General features: G+C 41.3%; 1 protein-coding gene across 4 annotated transcripts in view; it reads right to left on the reverse strand.

The window, feature by feature from the left end:
- The window catches only part of ptprua (protein tyrosine phosphatase receptor type Ua), a 196,891-nt gene that overhangs the window by 130,614 nt on the left and 47,598 nt on the right, over nt 1-18,679 (reverse strand). For all 4 annotated transcript variants that reach the window (XM_037093288.1, XM_037093287.1, XM_037093286.1 and 1 more), the window contains exon 2: nt 13,017-13,145. In XM_037093288.1, coding sequence (XP_036949183.1) covers nt 13,017-13,145 — 129 coding nt within the window. The remainder of the gene's footprint in view (nt 1-13,016; nt 13,146-18,679) is intronic.

An 18,679-nucleotide genomic window follows, 5' to 3' on the forward strand; every position in this document is an offset into this window, starting at 1 on the left:
TAAAAACCAAAGATATAAGATGCAAACTATAATAACCATTTGTTGCTCAAACAAAGGGGGCAAGGTAGCGCTGCCGGAGAGAGTAGGTAGCAGAGACAAACCTTCCAGAGGAATAAACACCCAGAGTCACACTGGACGTGAGGAAAATGGATTTATCTTCTTTGCCTTTTATAAACCGGACTGCAACAACAGTCCATGGTGGTGACCTCCATTGTCAGGTGCTTACGTACTGTAAGACTGACTGCTGACTGGAACTGGAGGGGAAATGTACTTTTACTTCATCTGTGTCAGAGAGAGGAGAAGGGCAAAGTAGACAGAGGACCAGTCTCTGGTGAGTGCTGAGTTTAGTGAGAGGCTGACCTGAATCAAACAGGCATGTTACATACAGTTATTCTTTATAGCTATTTAAAAGAAAAAAAAAATACATTGATTACGGTCATAGTGGGACAAAAATGATAGAGAAGAGATGGATGGGCAGGATAATTTCATCACATGTCTGATAGCCCTTTATTTACCTATAACCCAAAAGAAATAAAGGTAAAAGAATAACAGCTGATAACAAAAAGTCTAAAATTTGAGCACAGAGTATGCAAATTCTTACCCGGCGTTGCCCTAATCCCAATTATTACGACCCAAACGTAAGAGCTCAAATACTTAGACGCCTTATCATGTTGTGTGCCGCCTGTGTAAGCAGCATATCTTAAGTCATGTTGGAATTATTTGATTCATTCAGGTATGCGCGGATGTTCGTGGTCAGGATATGAAAATGCATGCAAGTAAGCAGCTTAACCTGAGTAAGACCTTTATCAGAAAACAACCTATTAGCCACAACGCTGTGCTGTAAACTTAACATAAGTACACAGAGGCATTCTTGCTACTAGTCCTCAACCACAACTGCTGACTTACATGACACAGAGAGCCATTTGCACTGATGCTGTGTACTTTACTCCACAGTGTTGTTAACATAAATACATCTGGTAGTGCAGAATGTGAAAACAGGTCCGTGGAGTGGAGAAATCCTCCTTCAAGCTCAGGTCATGTATATTTATATCAACAGCAAACAAAAGAAATTTAGATTGTGTATTCGGATTCTCGTCCACATCTATTTTAAGATGTTCTTAGCCTTTTTTGGAATGTAGTGTATTTGTGGCTTTCTAGGATGTTTGCATTTCTGAAATAGTGACAGGAGCTACTTAGTCAGAGGTAGATTTGTGATGTGTCTGTGGGTGTATATGCGGTGTGTGAACTGATGTGCAAGTAGGGAGATAAAGTATGCAGAGGAAGAAGTAAACAGAGAGTATGAGCAGCCTTATGGTAATCAGTGGTAGTGAGAGAGAGCAGAGGCCGTTTTGGAGCTGTGGGACCTGTTTGTAGGAAGAGTCACTTGCAGCGCAACGTGCTGTTAATACCAGGTATTAAAAGCTCAAGCAAACATTGAAGGGCATGGGCAAAGCTAATAAATAATGCAAATCCACTCTAAATGTCTTTCATAAACTGGAGAGAGCTTAGAGAGGGCGCTGCGATTGACCCCCTTGTTAGCATAGGACTCAAGAGCCACACTCGCAGGCACAAAAAACTGAAGCAAAAAGAAAGTCTTTTGAGGACAAGAGGAGAGGGTTTTAGGTAACATTAACATAACACTGCCAGTCATTTTGAGGTTTACTGGAAGTGATGTAGCGTAGCCTCGGTAGCAAGACTCCGCTTAAAAAATTGCCTTGTAAGTGCTACATTGCACATCAGCAACCGGTCACATGGCAGCTTGGGCTATTTGCCCATGCGGGCTGATGAAAACTCAACTCCTGGCACCTCCTCCTGTTGTTCTTCATCGCGGAGGTAGTAAGAGCTTTAAAAGTGATGAAATCTCTTCTTTTTAAAAAACAAGGGCTGTGCGGCGAATCTGATTTATGCAGATTTAAAGAGTGGTTCATGTGGATTTTGAAAATTATCTTAAAAATATGCCTTTGTGGGAGTCCACACTGGCACGTAAGGAAGCATGGTACTTTCAGAGAGTTCAATCTGAAATTGTTTAAAGGTCTAAGATATACCAAAGTGACATGGATTTAAAGTCAAGTTAATCGGTAAGCTAAAAGGACAAGTCACGGAACATAAATGATTGTTTTTGGCTCATACAGCAAGTAAATACGCTCCAACGCTGTACAGCAACAACAAAAAGATTGTCAACCGTGGTCCATCTACACAGGGTGAGTCGGACAGATGAGCAAGAGTGGAGTGGGCACTGCCACTGACAAAATATTGCTGCCCCTCGCTCTAACGACGTGACCGGCCTCACACTCGCCGTCTACTTGGAGGCCTGTCATTAAAGTCATGTTAATTACAGAGGGCCGCTCACATCGTTGTCATACCTGCTGCTGAGACGGAATAATGCCCTGTAGGTGTGAGGACAAAATGGGCACCTTAATTTAAAATGCCAACCCATGCCTGTGATTGAACACGACGTGACGCTGCGCGAAAAAAAGAGGGGGGGGGGGGAATACTCTGTTGTCAAAGTGTACACATGTGGTACATCTGTTTAGGATTCAGAATAAATTACAGCATTTCAACTATAGTAGGTGCAATAATTCTCTTGTCAAAGCTCACAAATGATTATTTTGTCCTTTTATGTGTTAATCTGCTTCAAGAATGTAGTTGTGTTACTCTGTGCGCTATTGGAAAATCTTCCCTATAGAATGAACTGATTATGGTGGTCAACAGCAGTTCCCCAAAGACAATAGTGAATCAGATGGAGCCCGCCTAATCACATCTGTGGCATAGCGGCATAAGCTAATCAACATGTGCTGTCAACATCATTTCTATTAGTTCGTCGTCGTGTGGCTGATTCACGAGGATAAAAAAAAAAGCGTGCATTCACTCCTCGATAACGCACACAATCCGCGGTGCTCAGGGTCGAGCCTGAGCGACAGAGGATAGAGTTTTAGATGGCTTTGTTATCATCCGTTTTTCCTCCGTCGCAAAGTGCAATTCCACTGTTTGTCCTGAGCCTTTATCATTCAACATGCCACAAGAGGATAAGACAGCAACAGGAATGTAAAAGTTCCACATGGAAAATTCTGGCTACATCGAAGAGAGCTTTATCGCTTGGCTTCAGCCTATCACTCCTCGATCTCCCCACAACACATCGCCTTTTCTCCCTCAGTATATATTTTCTCATCCTGTTTTCATTTCTCCAGTCTGTCTATGGTCTGCTTGTGGTATTTAGCGGGCGCAGTCAGTCTCACCCAAGATACGCACACATGGTTTATGTCCTCCCCTTAACTTCGCCCTGAGTCTGATAAAAGAAAGTGAATTTAGAACCTTAGAGGAACCAGCAACTGCGAAGATGCGTCACTATTTCAAGAAGAAGAAAAAAAAGGGTGCGGATTATCAGTACTATACTGAGTGGTCAGGAAGACAATTACATTCTGCTGCTGACTGTGACACCAATCATAACTAGCCCAAAAAATCAGATTCAAGCATCTAGTTCATCATCAGCTGCTCTAAACCTGATCAAGTGTTCTTTCAAAAATCTGTACTGACTCAGTAAAACAAGGCAAAAGAAAATAAATTTGTTTACAGTCACTGTGTTCGTACAATGCTTGCAAACCAATTACAACCTACCAAAGTCAATAAGCCAAGGCATTGTATTGAAACTACTGTCTGTACTGATGAGATATTAATTAAGTCTTAAGATGAGCTAGCTGTCCCATCTTAGCACTAACCACACTCTATCTTAGTGACTAGGTTTTACAATTGCTGGACCCCAGAAGACAGTAACGGGATGAAATTGGTGCAAACACTAATGGTTACATGACTAAGAAGCCTCCAAGCTAAACAACAAAGTTGTTTCGAATTGACTTCCATAGAAGGGTTTGGTCTCTCTATAGGCGAATTATGTATAGGTGGTATCCCTAAACCCAAAAACGATCTCATAAAAGTGACCATTTTAACCCAAACCTTGATCTTTTCTGAACCCTAGACCAAGTGTGATTTTTTTTTCTGCCTGAACCTTACCAGGTCTTAACCACAGCCTCGACATATCATAAAACACAAGTACCTACAATGTGCACAATAAGGAAACAAGCGCAAGCGTTTCCAAAACCTTTAGTTACCATCCAGCCCTGACAGCAGAGGCGGAATAACAGCTGCTATCCAAAATGTGAAATAAAAGCAGAATGGGACTTTTTTATTTGCTACCACTATGGTTGAGGTGTACCTAACTTTCTGTTTAGAAAATCCTTGGTTAAAGGAATACTTTGACATCTTGGAAAATGCAGAATGCCACATAGTGATTAGCTTCGATCAGCATTGATTGGACTGTATCTCTTAAGATGTCGAATTGCTACATTAATCTGGGGACAGGCTCAATAAAACAAATGTTGTTCTTAATTTCTAATTCCACAAAGTTTCAAACAGGTGCGATACAGCATGTTAATGAGCCTACAGAGCAGGAAGATTTTTGAGCTTCCAGGCTTCTTTCTACTCGGCACATATACCTGAGAGTGATATCAACTTTCTTATCAAACCGCCAATAAAACAAATCAAGTGCATTTCCCCAAATTGAAGACTGCTCCTTTAAACTTGCAATTGGCAACTTTTTTCTGCTGTAATTTATCATTCTGGGGTAAATGCTGATTGCACAATGTAATGGCCATCGAAAAATGACTCCATCTGCATATAGATTGGTTCCCTATAAGCCTTGCTAACACTATGCTATTCTGTCTACCACCAGGCTTCATTTTTCACAGAGAAAGGAAGGTCAAATTATGGCCCCCCAAAAAAAGGGTTTCTTCCATTGTGTAACCAGTCAGTAAGTAACAAAACATGTCCATTTATTAATACAACTAGATGTTTTACTCAGCATCTTACCTTTTCACAGCATCAATCAGGGTTTCTAAGTCAAATTGGTATTCTTACAGTTTGTTTTTTTTGCTTTGGACATTAGCTCGCAGTAGCTATGTTGCTAACTCCTGCGTCACATGCTTTGTTCACCTATCCACGGCATGTGTCTGATGGCCGTGTTTCACTAAAAAGCAAATGTATACCTATATGCCTGGTTGGTCGCAATATTTATGAATAAGCCCTTCAGCAGTACACAGACTTTACTATACCTCCACAACAACGGACTCACCAATGCTGACAAATTCAAATAAGTCATGCGATCAAGAGACTCTGCTCTCTGTTAATGCGCCATTTAAATGCAAAGAGTCATTCTGCCTCCTCTAGTTAGTTTTTCTACTCGGGGCCCCGGATCATCAAAGCCAGCAGTGTTCAGGAAAAAAAAAAAAAAAAAAACCCAGCAGAGTGGGGACGGGCGAGAGGGCAGAGGGTGGAGGCACGAAACCATAAACGGTTTGAAGTTCTGCTCAGCAAATGAGCATCATGTTCAAACCCCAAGAGGTAAGTTTGAAGGGAGAAGAACCTCAGAAGTCTGCTTAGCTGTGCTGAACTTTGCCGAGCTCTGTGCACGTTGGACAAGCGCTGCAACAGCATTCGCAGCTCAAAGGTGATTTATGCTGAACCGAAACTGCCATTAATGATGACTTTTTTCTGTGAGCCCCGTGATATTTGCACTCTGTATGAAATGGCAGGGTTCGATGTTTGAAGAACTCTAAAAACAGACATCATCTCTTTCCATGAATGACAGTGTGGTTGCTGTGGTTTATTCTCATCATCACTGCGTGCTTCCACCTACATTTTAAAGCAGCCACAAACGGAAAATACATAAACACGCCCTTTTCATATCTATTTTGAAAGCTGACATGCATTAAACTGATAAGCTATCTGCAAAGATACGAACAATCAATAAAAATAATTCTTCTGCTTTAGTGAAAACTATCCTCATTTTCCAGATTGCCATCTCCTATGAGGTTCATGTGAAGCAGTGGGGCATGTTTCACTCTGATTTACAGGTGTGGCGCTTTCTCGAGCTGAAAAAAATTGCCTGTGCATGATGAAGTAATTAAGCGAATGGGTATTATCCACAGACTACCTACTCAATAAGTGTGCTTGATTAAACAGTGACTAAATGTATTACAAGCGACTTTTCATTTGTTGATAGCTTCAATTTAATACCGGAGCTTTTATACGACCATAAAAAAACAAAGACCATTGGTGAAGACTGGCTATTTCTATGTAGTTAAAATGAATGCCTGTCATCGGCTGGTTTCAAAAAATCTAAACTATTTTGTACAGAGGAGCGCTGAGGATGAATTGAGGAGTTTCACAGCCTGAGGAAAGAAGCTGCTCTGTAGTCTGGTGGTACGGCAGCGGCTCTGGATAGAGGAACAACTTTAAGTTGTTGTTGATTTAAATGAACAGGAGACCACTTTTTGTTTTTAAGAAACAAAGCGCAAATTACAGATATTGATACACAAAATCCATAAATTGTAAATGGGTTGCAGTACTTTCAAAGGAATATCTAAAAGAGATATTTTTCATGTGGGACAACATTTGAGAATTTAATTTTCTACCAGCCTATTCAGATGTTGCAAATTCTCAAATTGACCTTGTTGTGCTATCGACTTAAAACGTAGTCCATTAATTTAGATGTCCTCTGTGGGTTCAATTTAATTCAACTCCAATAAAATCTCTGTCAAGCCCCCTGAATCTTCTTTGTATTATCCCACAAGGCAAAAACCTGTTCAGTTTTACAATAAAAAGAACAGCAGAAACACTGTCTATTATGCAGACTAATCATGTCTGCCTTCCCACATCGCTCCAGACACTAAGCCTTGGCATCTCACATCCTGCATCACAATACTGACAAGGCCGGCTGAGAGATTCAGTAGAAAAGAAGACTGCGAGGCTGAAGGGCATAACATGTTCCTTTTTAGCTGCAATGTTTCATGTCATTGGTATTCCACTGGCTGGTGGGCACAAATCAATACTATTGAGCTGCGAGTGCCCAATAAACTAAGTTGTTGTCTCAATCGCAGTCTCTTTAGCGCCTCAGAAAGAATTTAAAGCCCTTGGAAAAACCTGAGGTAAAACGTATATTTGCAGTGTTGCTCCAGAGGTCCTCTAGGAAAACTCTGACCTTGCATATTCTTCCTGAGCTGCCGGATAAACCAGAGACTTGAAAAGACAGATCTGTTTTCACTGCAGTGTGAAAGCACAGGCGATAATGCCGACTTCACACTTGAGATGAACAGGTAAAATAATATTTCCACTCAAACAAAGACAGCGCGTTCACTTACAACTTGACAGCAAATCAATTAATCTTCCCTGTGTTGCCTATGGAAGCAATAGTAACTAAAGGAAAATACACATGGAAGCTTAACAAGCAGATGCTATCCAACCACTTGTCTCACTGGAATTCCATATTGATGCAGTACAGATGAAAATATTCCAATCAAAATTAGGGCTTGGTAATATTTATTTTTTTCTGTTTTCTTTTTCCATGTCAGTTATTAGTACACCAGATTAATTATTAAGCTACGTTCTATGCTGAACTCAAAATTCCATTACAGTTCAATTTCCCTTATAGCAGAAATGACCTCAAAACAGAAAATCTACAGAAATTAATACAAAAATGATTATTTTGTGATGCTCTTTGGTCAGTCACAAGTAGACATGTAATACTGCTATCCAAATGTGTAATTAAAAACCATGAATTGCACAAAAGTAAGCAATTATCTGTTACATATTGTTTTATTATTCTCATTATTATGACTATGATTATCATGATTATGATCATGGCTAGGATTACAATTACGATTACGATTATTAGAGGGCACCACCATGTTTCAACAGGAGCCCAGAAAGGACAAATGAAACACTGGCTGAAGAAAGGGAATTTTGCATTTATAGCTGCCACCGCAGAAAACGGTGAGATGAGGGGTATTTAGTCTCGCCGCCACTATATCCCACAAACACTAGGCCTTTAATATACCATTGGGTATTATAGTCTGCAAGAATGTATCATATTTACTGTGTTCATCATTTATTTTGTATGAAAAAAGTATAAAAAGCAACTACTAACCATAGACATAAATAATATACAGTGGAGTAGAAAGTACTATTTGAATCTAATGTCTGGATTGGAATACAACAATAAAGTAGCCCGCTGTGCCTGTTGCTGGCAAGTGGGCTGTGCCTTCTAAAATTGTTGCCATGTGAATGGTTAGAAATGTCTTTTCTCAGCAAATTCAACTCAAACGCCCCCCTTTGGCTCTGAACTGAAATGCCTGTCCTGATGAGATTTCATAGTGTTTCTATAGCCCAGCCACAATGCAGTTAACATTAATAAACAAAATGTACCATTCTATACAAAAGAACAAACTATTTGCTAAACAAGGGTTAGAATTCATATTTGTGAGAAAAAGTGAATTCATAACATGATGATGGCTAGTGATGCCAGAGACTTGTAATGGAGCAGATTTGTCAGTGTAACACTTACCACAAGTCTCTAGCACATCATATGTATATGTATAGGTAATGTATGACCCCCGTAAGAGGGCTCACAACAGGTTCCTCTGATGATGAGATCTCACACAGCTATACATCAAATCTTAGCCCAGCAGCATCTGAGAGATGCATGCAAGTCACCCGAGCATGTGCTCATCCCGGCTGAAATTGACCTTCTCTAATGGATGAAAGAAGATGGAAAGCGGTCTTTGTGGCACTACCGGCCCCTGAGGAACACCAGGAAGTGTAATCAGCAATGACCCATGCTAGACTCCACCAGTCCCAGGGAGTTCCTTAACATACCCAGCCCTCCTCAGGGGAGCTGTGCCTGGAACAGCGGAACAAGCACTAACTGCGAATGAATTATGAAATCCCGGGCATCTGTCGGCTCCTTCCACAAATTGCAACAACTTCGCCGAGCCAGCAGCCTTAAAAACCTGCACCGTCCTCTCATGAAAGTTTTCCTCTCAGATGTATGTTTGCACAGTGTGTTCTTCAAAACAGAGCGCTTTAAGTAAACATATATGTTAAATGTCAGTGTTGATTGGAAGCAGGCCACCTGTGTAGATTCATGACAAACTTAAACAGAAAAGCAGCGAGGGACTGAGTGTGGGAAAACAAGCTGTCAGTAGGGCGATGATTGGAACGGGGACCAAGGTAATAAGATTGTTTGGCATAAATCACTGAGGAAACCTGGTGAGAACACAGATGTCTGCCGTAAGTCCATTTCAACATCCATTAACACGGAACCAGAGTGGAAATAAAGTGTGGTCACACATTCTTCAAGATATTTCAGGTACTGCTGTGATTACACTGCCCTCTGTCCAAGATTTTTATTATTTTTTTTTTTTAATGAAACTTATACAACAGGGAGTATGTTTAGCAGATATGTTATGCCGACCGAATTAGTGAATATCTGCTAAATGTTCTGATGTGTTCCCTAGCTGGTTACTTATTTTCAAAAAACGTTACACAAAGTGACTGGATTCATTGAAATACTTGAACATTTTTTGCCTAAATTAGCAACATGACTGCTCAACAAAGACATAAACAAGAGTTATTCAACACCTATCTTCAGTTGACCGTGACACAGAAAGGTGTCACATCATGCTGCATATCTGTGAAATGATTCTTCTCACTTCTTCTCATGTGAACAGCTGACAAAAGTGTGTTGTCAGCCGAAATACAGGAATTTAATGGCTCCTAATTGCTCACATGAAATTTGGGGGAGATATAGTAAACATGAATGCGTCCCTTAAATGAGGGACCACACATTCAACTCTTTATTGTGCACACAGCAAGACAAACTTCCAAAACACGGTTAATTTGCCAAACAACTCTGCACAAGGTCCTGAAGTTCGTACCCTCCCTGAGGGAAGACATCCCACCGTCACATGACTCCCTTCTCTAGCTGCATGAAAGAGCTGATGTGTAGATTTATTCCTGTTTAGCAGCAGTCAGAGTTTACTGCGTATATATACACATCAAAAGCATGTCAGGAGGAAAGATCTGATAACAAGTGTGATCTCTTGAGTTGTATATGAGACATATCTGATGCTAGGTGAGGAGAGGGCGGCCTGCAATCATTCCCAGCTGGGTAGAGACAGAATGTGGATCAATCTTGATCCGAGTTTCTAAGTCTGAACAGATCTAAATCTGTGCTGTCTTCTCCCAGCAGGTTCTCACTCTTAATGCATTAAATACAGCAGCCTGGTCAGTGGCCCCATGCTTCAAGGTTTGATGCCGCAGGTGTACCCTCTAGCATCACTTCCTGAACTGCCTCTAAGAGCATCATGGTTTGAAGCTTAAGGCCACTGATCAGGCTACCATATTTGACAAGGTGGGAGTGAGAACATGTTGCCTCTTCTGTTGTGATATGTGGAAAGTCCTCAGGCTTCTTCATCTTCATGCTGTCTATGAAAACCAACTTTGGGCACAGTGACAACATCAAAGAGGTCCATTATGTAAAACTTCTGCTTCTAGAACTTGTGAATTAATTCACATTTAATTCACATTTTCTGGACTACAGTTAATATCATTACCATGCACTCCCATTAAAAATCACTCTTTTTGCAGAGGTTCAGTTGACGAAACCTTACATCTGAAAGTAACTTCCACAGCACTGGCATTGATAATAAGGTACTGCATCTGATTTTCATTGGACACTCCCCGTTCAAAACCATACAATTATTATCACTCTGAATTTATTTCAGTCTTGATGTTTGGACTTGCAGTCCCCCTCTGGTAATTGACAGAATGCGGCACAAACAGTCCCAGTCACTGTGCAGTAAATTTGCTTTCATTAAATATGTCATTATTTTATTCTGAACATTCACAGAGCTGCCGTAATGAATGGTCGGAAAAACAGCACAGGACATAAAAGCGAGCCTGCTTTATAGCAGACTGGTGGGTTATTCTGTGATGCGTTTTTGTCCCAAACACCACTGTTTATAACTCTATTTCTGGACTACATAGTAAATATCCTCAGACACTTCAGACAGAGCTTCTCTGGTGAATGTATGTTTATACAAAATATAAACCCTTAATACCCGCAGCAGGAACGTCACTGCAGAACTAAGCCCGTGGGTTGATGACTGACTGGCCATCACACACGATGGTCTAAATAACATCTCAGTGGATACTCCACCCGTTCCCTTGGTAACATTTTCAGGTCTACCAGCACATATTCCTCAAGTCAAGACTCACAAGTCTCAAGTTCTACACTGTGTGTATGGATGTATGGCACAAAGGTTCATATGACAAATGAGCGAGATGTAGAAATGGCTCAAATAGGAATACAGGTTCACACTCCTGATGGAATCCATGGTGTATTACCTGTCTGAATGCAATGAAAATACTTAAGTATAAAATTACTATGGTGTACCCAAACCCAGGGCGAAAAAAGGCCTAAACACACACAACACTCACCGTTGAGTCGGATGCTTTGCACAGCAATAACTGAGGGCAACTCAAAGTGTGTCAACATTTTTAGCGACTCGTTTTTTTGTCTGGGTTGACACATCTATGTCATCAAACTATATCTGCCATGTATGATTCAGAAAATGGCACAAACCAATGTTAAAGAATGTCGTTACTGTTTGTAAATCCTTTAAATTATCATCTCTGCTCAACATGCCAGTGATTATTTTAACTTTGAAATATCACAGCGATGACATAAATATCAATCCATACTATTATTCATACTATAATGTATTATTAAATGAGTTGATAGGTGGTTGAAGGTGCTGCAATTCTCCTCTCAACTGCTGAACAATTGAAAAAAAAAAAAAAAATCAACCTGAAGCTGCTGTCGATGTGCTTGAGCGACAGTAATGAACTGTTAATACATCATGGCTGGGAGTTTGATGCTATTAAAAGGGATTAGAGGAGCCACTGTGATCAGCCATGCTTGCTCATTTTAAAATACCTCTGTTGGTTTATGAAGCACTGAATAGTTAATGGGCCACATTACATCTCTGAATGCTGCTGCGTTATGAACCATGCAGACCTTTCAGATGGTCTGAGACAGGTCTGCTTAATGTCGCGGGGGTGAAAACTGAACGCGGAGAGGAAGCACTTAGTTTTCAGAGCACGGTGCCAGACGACTTAGGTCTGCTCCAACTCTCAGTTGTTTTAAATCAAGGCAAAAGACCTTGCTGTTTGCCGCCACCATTTATTAAATTACATTAGGGACTATTCATTCATACCTTGCGGTGCGCTGTAGTTGCACTGAATTTTTTACTCTCCTGCAATACCAGTTTTATTCCATCATAGCTTTTATTTCACTCTTCTCTATCCAATTTAAATGTGCCTTTTTAGACTCTCTAGCTCTTTATGTCTTGTCTTAATGCCTTTTATACCTTATGTAAAGCACTTTGAATGTTGTTGTTAAAAGTGCTATGCAGACAAACTTGGCTTTTGAGGCCTAAAATAGTTAGAAGCACAAAGAATGATTATGTTCGATGATGGATTCTTCCAGATCCTATCCTGTATAGATGTGCACCCCTGGTGTGTTGCTTTCCTCCCGCCACACAAACAATAACATCATGTCCCTTCTCCTTGCTCGCTTCACATTTAGCGTCTTAAATGTTTGCTCCAAAAACAGAGAGATACTTATTCCAACTGCCTGGAATCATTTAGAGCAGATGTTCAGTTCCACCTGTTGATTGTCATGCACGCGAGCTGTCCAATGTGAACGCAGTCCACAAGTGGTCTGGAGTGAACCTCTCCACGACAGCAGGTGTGCATTATGCACAGGGGTCACAGGCACACAGAACCACAGCTACTACAGCTGGGATCAAGACACGTAATAAAAGCTACATTTTTGCCCTAAGTTAATGACAAAAGTTGAGTTTATTCCAGCAAACTCCTGTATGATCTTTTGGTTAACTGATATCGTAATGTTGGCGTTGGCTTATAATTGTTTTTGTTGGTGTTCTGGTTTTAAAATGTCCTCTTTTTTTTTTTTTTTTTTCAACTAATATTCTGTTGCAGTTTAGTAAGTTTTAGGCCACAAACATAGTTGTCTAGCATTGGGCAACAAGGAATTTTATGCTAAAATGCATCTTAAGTGCAGCGTTTAAAGGTCATCTGTGACAAATGTTGAGTTCTACCTCGCAGGAGATCCGGTGTCGGGTGTGGCCAGTTGTAGGTCCTGATCAGCTGCCAGTCAAAGTCGTCCTCTTGGCCTTGTCGGTATTCACACAAGCCAGGGTCTGAGTCCTCATCAAAGGTACAGCCGGCTACAACGAGGAAAGAGCAAAACGTGTTAGACAAGGAGAAACAGAAGAAAACATCATACTTATGGCTATTAAACTTTCTTTGCTACATGCTGTCAGGAGAAAATTGGTGAAGAAACGCATCATGGACACCGGAGAAATAATTGCTCGGTTACATCACCACAGGCTCGCTGTAAATGTGTTAATACATCAACTACTGGAAAATCTTTGCAGCTATGAACTAAATTACAGCTAATGGTTGGCACCAGGCGGTCAGCACCGAGTGCTGAATGCATCTATTCCCTCAAAATGTACCACCATTTGGTGCAATTAGCCCTGTGCTGTGAGAATGACACAGCAGCCACAGGTCACCCAGATAGCCAGAAATAATGGGCAGCAGTGCCACAGCACTGAGGGGGGTTCTCCAGCTGATGGAGGACAACAACAGCCTGGCTCTTAGCCTGTGAAGGTGACCCAACCATGTCCGGCCTCTAAACGTTACATTCACTATTTCGCCATTATCACACAAACCACGGGTTTTAAAATCCACAAGCATGGTGTGCAAAATCAAGCAAAAAAAACTGTGCGGTATTGTTTAATTAGTCAGAAAACACAGATGTACTTCAGAAAATGAAAAAATGAATAGTCTGGTTCGACCGATCACGGTTGTGTGTCACATGTTCTACTCGACTTCATCCACTGAATTATCTCCCACTGATACACGTGGTTTAGACACGATGAGCCTTTTAGAGATTTTGATCATTTTGACCCACCTATAAATTATTCTATCCACAACATGTCACAAAATAGTGAAGGAACCATCAATATTTCCTACAGCCGCTTCCAACTGCTTGTCTATGCCAAAGTACAATACATTTATTTCACAGAGAGCATTTGCTTAGCGGGAAAAAAAAAAGGAATCAGTTACTAAAATTGTTGGTTAAGTTCCTGCGGGTTGACTGATTGATGAACCCCTTAAAAAAAAAAGCATGTTATTGCTCCAACCTTGAAACAGCAGCCACCATAATGGGGACCTAGAGCTATTACAGAAGGGACCCACATGACCGTGTCAAACACAGGTGCAACGCATGTCGCTAATTGCAGTCATTGCCGGACCAGAGCATCGTTAATGTTATTAGTTCCAGCTGGGATTCTCCTGCCAATACACGTCAAAATGGCTGCTGTGAGAGGGTCCGTGAACTCAAATTGATTTTGGAATGATAGAGGATCAAAAGTTCAAGCTCTGATGATGCGAGAACATCAACAGTCTGCTTGGCAAGATTTGCTCAAGAGGCAAAGCAACATTAACATAAGATGGAGAGATATTAAACAGTGACACAATGAAAAACAGACGGCTCATCAATCAAACATGTCGGTGTTAAATAAAATATGAGGGAGCTGCTTAAAAGACTTGAACAAATGTATCTGGGATGGAGAACAAAGATGAACAGTAAAATTACAACCTAAACTATCACCTCGCTGCCTTACCGCCTGGTTCAGCTAGGATACTATGAAACCTTGCCCAGCCTTTGGTCAGCATGGAGGGTGAGTAGATAATGACTGAATCGGGTGTACCTCCACTTAGAGAGATGGTGAGGTTGGCTGAATTGCTGTCTCGTTTACAACTTGTCTGACAGTCTCATGTTTCTCTGTTGGACCTACCTTCCAGGAATTCAAAACCTGCTTTCATCACTTCAATAACATCCCATTTTGTGTTCATGGTTTCCGCGTCAGTGTCCTTGCTTTTGAAGCTTTTGCAGACTTTGACTGCACGTCTAACTCCAACCGCGCTGAGCCCACTGCAGTCCCAGGACCCTCTTCACTAACAGATCGCATTAAGGCTTGGCAGCAGTGCTGCTGCTGTTAAAGAGCTACTCTGACTCGGTGCCAGCTTCTCCGCAATACTATCCCGTTTGGCCTACTCCCCCAATGTTGCTTTTTGTGTTTTCTTTTGCAGCTCCATCTGTTTTCTTTATTAATGCATAAGTTTGAAGAAATATAGTATGTTGCAATAAACTACTAAGACTGCTAAATTTGGACCGCCGCTATCACCGTTCCTGCTGACAAACAAATATCATCACCCCGCCGCCAGTGAACTGCCCCCCCTTCCCTTCCGCCCGCAGCCAACCAAGTGTTTCCGGGTGTGTAAGCAGATCAGAGTTTTAATTGCCTCCTGTGTGAGGGCTGCTTGTTGTGCTGCGCCGTGCCCGGTTATATGAGGATGAGAGGGCTGAGTGGTGGAGCAGGCCCCGCGGTGAAGGCCTGCCTTTCATCGAGAGCCCTCCAGTTCCAGGAAGAAATGTCACCATCAGACACGTTCCACTGATTCCCCTCATTAAGACTCATCCTTCCCAGCCTCCTTTGCTTTTAGTGCACACGTTCCTCTCGGTGCCCAAATGAGCCTCTCTGGCAGCAGGAGGGCATGCCCATGTAATTAGAAAAGCCACGTGCATTCTGCTGAATTCTTGCTGATGTGTGCGCGTGTGTGTCGAAGGAAGTGTGTGTGTGGTTAGCTGAGGTTGTTAGCGGGTTTGATGTTTACTTAAAAAATGAATGAAATTATAATGAATCCGTCAGTGTCGCTAAAGCTAAAGCGGTAACGACTGTGGGAATGAATTATTTGTGCTCATCACAGCGACGGCGAATCCGGCCAACCCGGGACTGAGACTACTCAAATTTCCACATAATAATAACTTGAATGCGAGAGAAAGCGGCTTTGACTGCTAATTGCTTATCAGAGGCGATAGCGCGGTGCCATTCGGCACGGTCCCAGAGCAACGCGCCGCCACACAGAGCTGCAAAAACACCTACAGACGTGGACTGCAGGGCCCCAGATAACTTTAGTGAGCCACTATCACAGCTGACAAGCTTTACAGGGAGAGAACAAAGAGGGGGAAATAAATAAACGTGCAAGAGAGAGGCACCTTCCTCTTTGAAAAGGTAGGAGAGGTAATTTGCCAAACAAGACGCAAGCTTGTCGTTAGATACAATGCCTGGAATGTGTTATCTGTGTTTGGCTCGTCCTCCTGTCTCAGCTTCGACACATTGTCTTTATTCTAGCTGGCAAACGAAATATTATCAAGGGAGAAGTTACAGCAGACAGAGGCCCACCTAACTTGTACCTTCTGACTGTTGACAGATGACATGTGCTTCACCACAAGTCACTCACCTCATTTCTTCCTGCACGAAAATCTGTAGCAGCATGTCATCAGATTGCACACAAGCAAACACTCACATGATTTCCTTATTAGTAATTTTAAATGAGACGGCTGATCACAGTAATCCTCTGTGTGGAGGTTTGTACTTAACAGCAGGCAAAGCCTGCAAGAGGCAGCAAAGAATCTCATGAACACGGCTTTCAGTGATGGTCTTCATTCTGTTTCCGAGGCTTCCCCAAGATATGACAGAGGGGAAAGCCCAAAATTTGCTCTTTTTTTGGTCAAAGATCACATTCTGGTGCTCAAAATCCTTCTACTTTGTCAACGAATATCAAGATTTCTCTTAATATTGAAAATTGAAAATGTTTTATAAGGACTCACGTACATTTATTTTCATTTTTTGGAAATGCCCCGCTAATGTACCCCAAAAAAAAAGAAAAAAATCTTTTCATCAAACATTACAACAACATGCAGAAACAGTGATTCTGTTGTTTGTTGGGGACTATTTTCAGCTGCGAATCAATACACATTTGGACTACGTGTGGCAGCAGGACGGTGTGGGATTGAGCCAAAATAAACTGCAGTGTGTGTGTGTTCATGATAATGACAGATTATGGCCCGTTGGTGTGTTTTTAATAGCTTTCCAACAACAATGGAGCTCCGTGGCGCAGAGAAAGAAGACATATCAGACTTTGATTGATTGATAGACTTGTGGATCAATCAGTTGCGTTTGCTTTTTTCATCGGATTTGTTGACTATAGGAAGGATAAAAAGTAACACATTAAACATATTAAATGGTAGCATTTTCAGCCTCTTTGAGGAAAAGTTGAGTTTTCCCATTTATAAGACCAGGTTTGATCAATTACAAGACAAGAACACATAATTCATGATTTCCAGACAGCGTTGCTTTGGCCCAGGCTAAAATTAATTTTCTTTTACAAAGTAGTTGTGGCAAAGCAAAGCCCGTCACATGCATGAATGTGATGTCACCAAATATACTTCAAAACTGTTGCCAACACTGTCTCTTATCAAAATATGTGGGAACGGGCCTGTTTTCTACTTATTTTGATTGCTGTTACCAAAGAAAGAAAGTTAAAATCAAACCAATTTGTTTTTCTTTTGATGATAACAAAGAAACCGTCCTGTATTTCAATTTAAATGTTTTGTTCTTTAAAAACCAGATCATAAAAAAAAAAAAAGTTTCAGAAAAGAAAATGTATTTATTCATGTATTTATCTACTTTGTTTTACATTTACTTGCTCATTTAAAGCAGAGGCAGACAGGAAACACGAGTTTGGGTGCACCGACACTTTAACAGATGCCTTTTCAGAACCAGTCAAGGGTCTTATACCTTTTAGTGTCCATAGAAGGAGTTAATTGAATCCCATTAGCAGGGGTTGTGTCGTATCAAAGTCAGGAAGTAGCAGGAGGAGCATAACTCTGCTGCACAAAGTGGCTGTGAGGCAGCCAGAAGAGGCCCTGGAGAGAGATTAATGGGAGATGGTGTAGACCAGTCTGAAGTGCTAGCGATGGACCCCAGGTATGACTGTCCAACCCAGCCTGCTTCTACAGTGGATACCATGACCCTGACTAATAGCCCACACAGCAGGCACATCATAAATACGTTGTGACGGAGAGGAAGGAAAACACAAGGCTCTTACAAGGCATTTATCCTGGAGAGGGAGAAATAAATTAGAGGGGCGAGACAGAAACCGTGGGCTGGGTGAAGAGCCCTCAAACAAAAGAAAGACAGGAAGAGCGAAGCCAAAGAAGGATGGGGAAAATGAAAACAAATCACAGATAGTGTAGAACAAGAGGATTCAGCGGAAAACAATTTGTTTTCTTCATATGCAAAAGCTGTACACTGTAGTATAAAACACCAAGAGGTAATCAAAGGCGTCTGGGACGAAGGACGGGTTTTTATTGATCACACTGATCCAGTGCAGCTCTCAGATGGGCTTAAATCATCTATATACAGATTTAACAAGGACACTCATTTGCAATTACTCTTACAAGGATAACAGTGATTACACATTGCAGGGCAGAGTGGCGACTCACAGATTCTCAGAGACATAAATCCGAGCTGGTATGGAAGGCAGCCAGTCGGAAAGACTGCCTCTCACTGCTCATTTGAAGATAATAACAGTAAATGCTGCGGAAAGCTTGATTAAAAAGATACCCTTGGACTTCCTCTCTCATGATGAAACTGATTCCTGTTTTTGTTTTTTTTTTTTATTTTATCTATTTTTTTTTTTTTAATTGTTTCAAGGAAAACCTTTTTTCCTTCAGTAAAGTAACAGTAGAAAAGGCAGTCATCCTCTATTCACCCCAGTGGCCCCGTGGAAATTGGGATGTGAAGTTTCCTGGTCCACGGAACAGTTTTCCAGGATTCTCTTAAAC

Source organism: Acanthopagrus latus, chromosome 3 (assembly GCF_904848185.1).
Source record: "Acanthopagrus latus isolate v.2019 chromosome 3, fAcaLat1.1, whole genome shotgun sequence".
NCBI lineage: Eukaryota > Metazoa > Chordata > Actinopteri > Spariformes > Sparidae > Acanthopagrus > Acanthopagrus latus.